Source organism: Amphiura filiformis, chromosome 10, assembly GCF_039555335.1.
Source record: "Amphiura filiformis chromosome 10, Afil_fr2py, whole genome shotgun sequence".
Classification (NCBI taxonomy): Eukaryota; Metazoa; Echinodermata; class Ophiuroidea; order Amphilepidida; family Amphiuridae; genus Amphiura; species Amphiura filiformis.
In genome coordinates this window covers 12,565,672-12,573,358 of record NC_092637.1, presented here as the reverse complement: position 1 = coordinate 12,573,358, position 7,687 = coordinate 12,565,672, and the positions used below count along the sequence as shown (strand labels likewise).

Genomic DNA, 7,687 nt, shown 5'->3' with positions numbered 1-7,687 from the left:
CAAATACCTAAATTCACCTTTATTTTAGGCTAGTATAGTCTGAAATTGAATATTTTTTCGCGCACTTCCCGCGCAATGTCAAAATAAAACCGGCACAAAATACAGTCGTCCCCTTAAATATTTTAATGCCTCCGCTACCACTGTGCAAAGGTTGTCAGGTAAATAATGAGAAGTATATAGAAGAAGGAAACAAAGAAAGGAAGAAAAAAGAAGGAAACGAAATTACGGGAAAGAAATTAATTGGAATGAAACATGCATTGAAGTGAAATTATCTTTACAAAATATCAGGTAACAAAAATGAGAATCCGGGTATATCGATCACGCTACCTCTCGCATGCTAAGCGAGCGCTCTACCATTTGAGCTAATTCCCCTGCTTGTGAGGGTTATGACGAAAATAGCTTCAAACCCCAAATGTTAGAAATAGTACTTAGTATATCTTCATTTTGATGCCCGATTTTGTCTCTCTCCGATTGGTTTCACGTTTGCCATTATTTTGTCTGCCCTCAATGATCATGTATTTAAATGAGGCTTATGAATAATTAAGGTCGTTTTTTATTTGCATAATTTGACTATGAAAAACTATATCCTAAATCATAAAATGAAGAGCTTGGTTCCAAACCATGTTAAGTCCACAAACACATGTTTCTGATTTACCTGTGCGATATTGCCATGGTTTGTGATGCTACAGTGCAACAGAGCATTAATGCCCAAAATTTAAAAGCTATATAATTTATGAACAATATACACTACACATAAAAATACTACTACATGGGATTTTCAACATATAAGAATCCTAACAATCAAGTACCAACATGCACAGTTTTGTCCTTATATCACTTTTGGTTTTTTAACAAAATGTTATCAAACCTCTACTGTGATTGGCAGCTGCATAAGGCATCTCTTTGATAGTTGATAATGCCCAGCCATTCAGCAAGTTGCTATTAAATGGCCTTGATAGGCTTGAATGAGCACTGTCATCTGCTACAAAAGACTCATTATTGATTAGGCGCGGATTTTAAAAGAACAGCTCCTGTGCGTGTATAGCCAAAAATTGGAATAGAATGTTTGGAATTTTGTAACTAAAATACTAAATGCATTTTGCAAAAATGCTCTGACAAATCTATAAAGCATTACATTAGCTTTAATTTGACATATTGCTTGACATGTTTGGAATTATGGTAAATCATAAAAAATATATTTATTATCGCAAATTAATTAATCAATATCATGTCCATTAATTAAAAAAATAAATACAAATATGCAATTTTTCTCTGACAGAATTGTAGGATTTGACAAGAGTCAATCTTTCCTGTAAGTTTGATTTTTATAACATATTTACTTTTGACGAAAAAAAAATAAATTCATTTTTTTCATACATTTCTTTTATTATGCTACTTATATGAAAATGAACGAAAACGTGTCAAATTTTGCAACCTTATTAAAGATCAGAGTTTGATCAAAATATGTTGTAAGTGACATCTTTCACTTTAATCTAGATTTTAAATTATGTGTCAATCTGTCCAAAATTCAGTTTTGGGCATTTATGCTCTGTTGCACTGTATAGACGAATCCAACGAGCCAAGTCATGGTCAGGATTTGGTCGGCCATTATTGGGTCCCCGCAGCACCAAATATTTTTTCGCGCGCTTCCCGCGCAATGTCAAAATAAAACCGGCACATAATACAGTCGTCCCCCTAAATATTTTAATGCTTCCGCTACCACTGTGCAAAGGTTGTCAGGTAAATAATGAGAAGTATATCGAAGAAGGAAAAAAAAGAAAGGAAGAAAAAAGAAGGAATCAAAATTACGGGAAAGAAATGAATTGGAATGAAACATGCATTGAAGTGAAATTATCTTTACAAAATATCAAGTAACAAAAATGTGGAGAATCCGGGTATCGATCCCGGTACCTCTCGCATGCTAAGCGAGCGCTCTACCATTTGAGCTAATTCCCCTGCTTGTGAGTGTTATGACGAAAATAGCTTCAAACCCCAAATGTTAGAAAGAGTACTACGTATATCTTCATTTTGATGCCCGATTTTGTCTCTATCCGATTGGTTTCACGTTTGCCATTATTTTGTCTGCCCTCAATGATCATGTATTTAAATGAGGCTTATGAATAATTAAGGTCGTTTTTTATTTGCATAGTTTGGCTATGAATGACTATATCCTAAATCATAAAATGAAGCGCTTGGTTCCAAACCATGTTAAGTCCACAAACACATGATTCTGATTTACCTGTGCGATATTGCAATGGGTTGTGATGCTATAGACGAATCCAACGAGCCAAGTCATGGTCAGGATTTGGTCGGCCATTATTTGGTCCCCGCAGCACCAAACTGGTGTTGTAACTGCCCAGTTGGGTGGATTAAAGCCGCTTAAAAATCGATGTTAGATTCTTTTGTGTTGTAAACTGTCATCATTCTTTTGTCTACGTGTAACATGTGTGATAGAATCCAGTTTAAAATACCCTCCAAGGCCGCATCATTTCACATTTTAGGTGAGATGGAGCCGACGGGGACCCAGCTTTGGCTTCCATTGAGGTGTAGGAATGCGTGAAATTGGATTCCTATAGGTATAATAATTTCACATCATGCAGTTATTGTTAACTACATGTATGCACACAACACAGGGGCACTCACTATAGGCAATTGAACCCTACTGGTAGCGCTGTGTTGTAGCTATATGGGATGAACTAGTTAGCATCATATATCAAAAAGTATAAAAGCTATCATTTTAGTACTTGCTCTATGTTTCAATTACTTATTGTTTTCCAAATATCTGAATCTTCAACCCGGTACATGCTTTAATAACGGGGGAACATACACTTTTATTAAAAAGAAATCCTACCATCTATCCAAACTCGCCGTGTTATTCCAATGCACATTTTGCTGCACCGGGCAGCCATTTTTTGATCGTATTTGGAAGATTGATGTCATAAAACCGTCATATAGGTACAAATTAAGTACTTTCTGTCAATCAATTATGGCTTATTCTCTACATGTCAATCTTTAAATAATTGGCATAGTCCTTATAATAACGGTGGTCCGCCTTGATGAGTAAATGACAGCAAACAACTGCAACATACTGCAGTTACTGTCCGTTTTCCTATACACAATACACAGTGCTCTTACCATTGACGCGTGACCTCTACAAATAGCGTACGTTAAAAGTATGGGGATTTGCCTAGTTAACGTCGCTGTGTGAAAAATAACCGGCCAATATTAAAAGTACTCTTCTAAAATTCTAGAAAATATAGTTTTGTAACATGTCCTAAATTTTAGCTAATTTAGATGTTTAGAAATATTCGTACTTTGGTGTTTTAGTGTATGTTATAGGTAATAGTACATTGCCTAGTTAACGTCGCTGTGTGAAAAATAACCGGCCGATATTAAAAGTACTCTTCTAAAATTCTAGAAAATATAGTTTTGTTACATGTCCTAAATTTTTAGCTAATTTAGATGTTTGGAAATATGCGTACTTTGGTGTTTTAGGAAGGATATGTAAACGATAGATAACACCAAAAAATATGAAGAAATTATTTCCAAACCGTGTTAAGTCAACAATCATCATGTTGCTCATTTTCAAGAATGCTGGTTAACAAAAAGCAGACCATTGTCTCATTTCGTGAACAAAGGTCCACATACCATTGTTTCCTTGCGTTTCCTTTATAATCGGTTACCCAACTGAAGCTATAATACCAGCTAATTGCGATACCGCACATATAAAACAGACACATGTGCACAACCAGACAAGATCTGATTTATTCAGTTGAGCTGTTTTCAATGAGTGTTATCTTGGTTTAATAGCTTTTAATGGGGTTTAAGTCCTGCAAAGTTCGTGGTGAATTCTACTGTAGACATGACTGCATCATGAACCAGTGAAAAATACCCCCAAAACTCGGTCAGTGGAGCTCCGCTCGTACATGTCAATAGCGTCATTATCGATTGGATAAGTCGTCCGTAGCGGACAATTCGGTCGCTCATTGGATCAATATTATCAGGTGGTAATAAATTTGCATTGGACAATAGATTACTATATAATGGTTTAGTACTGCATATATCGGTTTAATCTTCAATAAGCGGCTTTGTGGCTGGAAAAGTCACGGTGAATATGCCGTGGACGACACTGCACTATGAGTTGGATGCACCATTACAAAGCAAACAGTGGATGGATGCACAGGAACAATACTGTGTGATGCCTTTGGTCCCCAAATGAGAACAATAGTCTGCATATTGTTAAAGGCACATATAAAATTAACAGATGTGGAAATAGGAGATAAAGTGACCTGTAGATACCAGTTGTAGTCCTACTAATTCATGGCATATTGGATGGCCTAGGGGAAAGTTAGCCCATATTAGCAAGACTATCCTTGCCTTCAAGGTGAAACAAACCTACTCATGTTACCCTCTGGCCATGGGCTGGCCTGTTGTCAGATCTTACCCAGGGAAAGATGACATTCCAATATATGCCTTTAAGCAGGATTGTTGTGGTAAATAATGGCTTGTTGATGGCACAACTCATTGTTGCTAATGTCAATTTTGTCAACGTAATTGTGATTGTACAAGTAAATGAGAAACATGTGGTTGTGGACTTAACATGGTATGGAAACAAACTCTTCAAATATTGAGAATTTAATTGATGATCGTTATTGCATAACAATAAACAAGCGACTAAAACAGACAAATAGCAGCTCGGTGGGTGATAAAGTGAGAATTTTGGTTATTTTCTAACTGCAAATAATGCTGATGTAAAAAGAGGCCAAATATTTCTCTTTTTATTCTAAAATGAATGCGTTAAATGTTGTAGTAATGTTGCACCTACCTTGGTTTGAAATAAACTAATAATTGCCGACTGTAAAACGTATTTTACCATAGTTTACTCGCTGCAAATGCCATTGTTTTCCATCTTGCCACTCACTCAACACGTTCATTCACAATGTATAAATGTCACTCCAATATTGTAAGTAGGAGATATTAATATCGTAGTGACTATGAACATTTTTGCTGATGCAAAAGTAAACATAATTATTTAAAAATTCAAATCCAATTCTTTTTTTTTACTTCTCAGCATGCTCAGAAAAGCACTTTTGCATTTTAAAAGAATTCCTTGTTGAGCTATACAAAATGGCATAGTATTGTGTTTTAGGATAAACAAAATTTAAAAATAAATGTTGAAAAAAATGCTTCTGAAAAATAATGGTTGTGAAACTTTCTTATTGGAGATGCCTGCTGCTAATTGATATCCGTTTAAAAATACGAACAAACATTATTGATTGGTTCACAGTGGTTTAAGTGATTTTCTCGACGCTTTAAATTCATATCACCTTGGATAAAAAATTTAAAAAATCTTAACGATTGCAATCAGGACAAATACAAAACTGGGTTAGAATAGAATTTGATTGAATTCTAATCTATACCTAATTTTAACTAATAGATTGTAATCAAATCTAATTTTATTTAAATGTTTTAATCCAATTTGGATTTGTTCCTGACCTTAATCGTTTACACTGTTTTTAAATCTATGGGATTAAAAATGACTTGATTGATTTTTAATCTATGAATTTTTTTTAATAATTACAATTCAATCTAATTTAAAAGTTTAATCTAAAAACATCCCTTATTTTCTAATCTATTTGATTGAATATTTCTAATAGATTATAAATAGATATAATTTTATTTATATGTTTTGAATTTTGTATCTGTCCCTGAACGCAACCGCTTTTGATTTTTGGATCTAAGGAATTAACCAAAACGCATATTATATATTATTATTATTTAAATTACAAACTGGTGGGAAAATATACCATTATTCAGAGACAAAACAACAAGTAACCAAAGCAGACATATATTGTTTTTATCTTTATTCATATTGTTTTACTTCAAGATTTGCTGTCGTACATTATCCATACCAATATTAATCCATGTTACAGGGTGTCCCTGAAAGAACTGTATCGTCGGAAACTGAATTTTTGAGGTATCTTAACGCGTAAACCAGAGATAACTAAATAACCGGCATGATTGAGGTATATTTCAGCTATCACATACTTTTTGAATTTTGACAAAACCGCTCCGTTTTTGAAATAAAATAATTTTACGAAGCTACCTCATCTTTAGCCTGTTCCACGTAGTCAAATATCTATCAATGACAATAGACGCCTCATACGCTGATTATACGCAGTGATTAGCACTCCGAATACAGATCATCGATTGATATTTGAACCTGTGGGAAGGTTTGAAAGTTTCGTAAAATTCTTATATTTCACGAACGGTGTGGTCAATTGTCAAAAAAGTATGTGGTAGCTGATTTATTCATCAACTACACCAGTTATTTAGTTATGTTCAGTTGTGGCGATAAAATACCAAAACAATTAAGTTTCCGACGATACAGTTCTTTCAGGGACACCCTGTATTGTTGATACAAAAAAAGTATGATAATAAAAAGAATGACTACATACAAATTTACATAATGCAAGCGCGACGGACGGCGCTGTCGCGCTGCATTAATATTCTTCAACATTTTGAAATTGCATCGCCCCCCCTATCAAAATACCCTGGCGCCGCCCCTGCATCTGCTATGCTATGATTTTTAAACTGCAGAAATCAAGGTACCGGAAATGAAATTGACTGTTATATAACGCCCATTTTTTGGAAAATACGAGTCTCAAGGGGGAAAAAGGCAAAAATACAAAACAAAACTATGTAACATTTGTTGCCTTATCGAGCCTCGTCAAATCTACGATCCACTCGTACAGGTTTCCGTAGTTTCATCTTCAACTGATTCCAGAACAAATGTTGTCCATCCGGATCTTCAGGCCACTTCAACACTTCCTTGTAACATAATAACTGACGAAGCAACAATGTCTTTTTATGATCAGGAATTTCCCCAATCTGTACAAGAATGAGTACATCAACATTGTCTGTTACCATTCGCATTTGTGCAAAATGTAGCTGATAATGACACCATCCATCATCCATGAAATTCTCTGATAAAACTGCGATAGTTTTGCGACTTTGCTGAATACCATGACATATGGCATTGAGAATATAATGCCCTGCTGGAATGTCACCTCTTTCTTTAAGGCAAAGCCGGAACCGTTCTTGTCCATCTTCAATGTTTGCAATGAGTTGATCATTTATCCATGCTTCGTTGTCTTTGTGGTAGGCAACATGAGCATGATATCGGCGTCGCATGATTGGTGCTTCATATGGGGCATCAACATCATCACTATTGATATCAGCATCATCATCATTATTTAGATATCGTTGATATCTTCTCTGACAACACAAAATCCAGCATTTGTAATGTAGGCGCCATCGACATTTATAAATTACAGAAACTATTATACCCATAACAAATAAACTTGACACGCTTGGGGCAATGTAAAATTCAAGATGCAGACCGCAGTCTAAACTAAATTCAGTAATACCAAGATTCTCTCTGCTTGCGGGAGACTTACACATGTATGTAGGATGTGGATCTATAGACCACTTGACATGTGACGTCATTGCCCGGCAGTATGCGCACGCATTATGGTACTTTCCATTGTTCTTTTTTGTTCCCATTAAAAGCTATTAAACCAAGATAACACTCATTGAAACAGCTCAACTGATTAAATCATATCTTCTCTGGTTAAATACACACAACATATGTTTCTGTTTTACACGTACAATGGAGCAATGAGCT

The 7,687-nt window shown here is 35.1% G+C and overlaps 1 protein-coding gene and 1 non-coding gene across 2 annotated transcripts; both read right to left on the bottom strand.

The window, feature by feature from the left end:
- Positions 1 to 1,883: 1,883 nt before the first annotated feature.
- Positions 1,884 to 1,956, bottom strand: Trnaa-agc (transfer RNA alanine (anticodon AGC)). The gene has a single exon. It is a non-coding gene; the product is annotated as a tRNA-Ala (tRNA).
- Positions 1,957 to 6,717: 4,761 nt separating this feature from the next.
- LOC140161673 (toll-like receptor 2 type-2) lies at positions 6,718 to 7,194 on the bottom strand. Its single transcript, XM_072184974.1, has one exon. The coding sequence runs from the start codon at positions 7,192 to 7,194 to the stop codon at positions 6,718 to 6,720; it is 477 nt and encodes a 158-aa protein (XP_072041075.1).
- Positions 7,195 to 7,687: the final 493 nt, after the last annotated feature.

Bases quoted from the DNA above. Each gene is read 5' to 3' on its own strand.
- LOC140161673 (XM_072184974.1), bottom strand. From the start codon at position 7,194: ATGCGACGCCGATATCATGCTCATGTTGCCTACCACAAAGACAACGAA.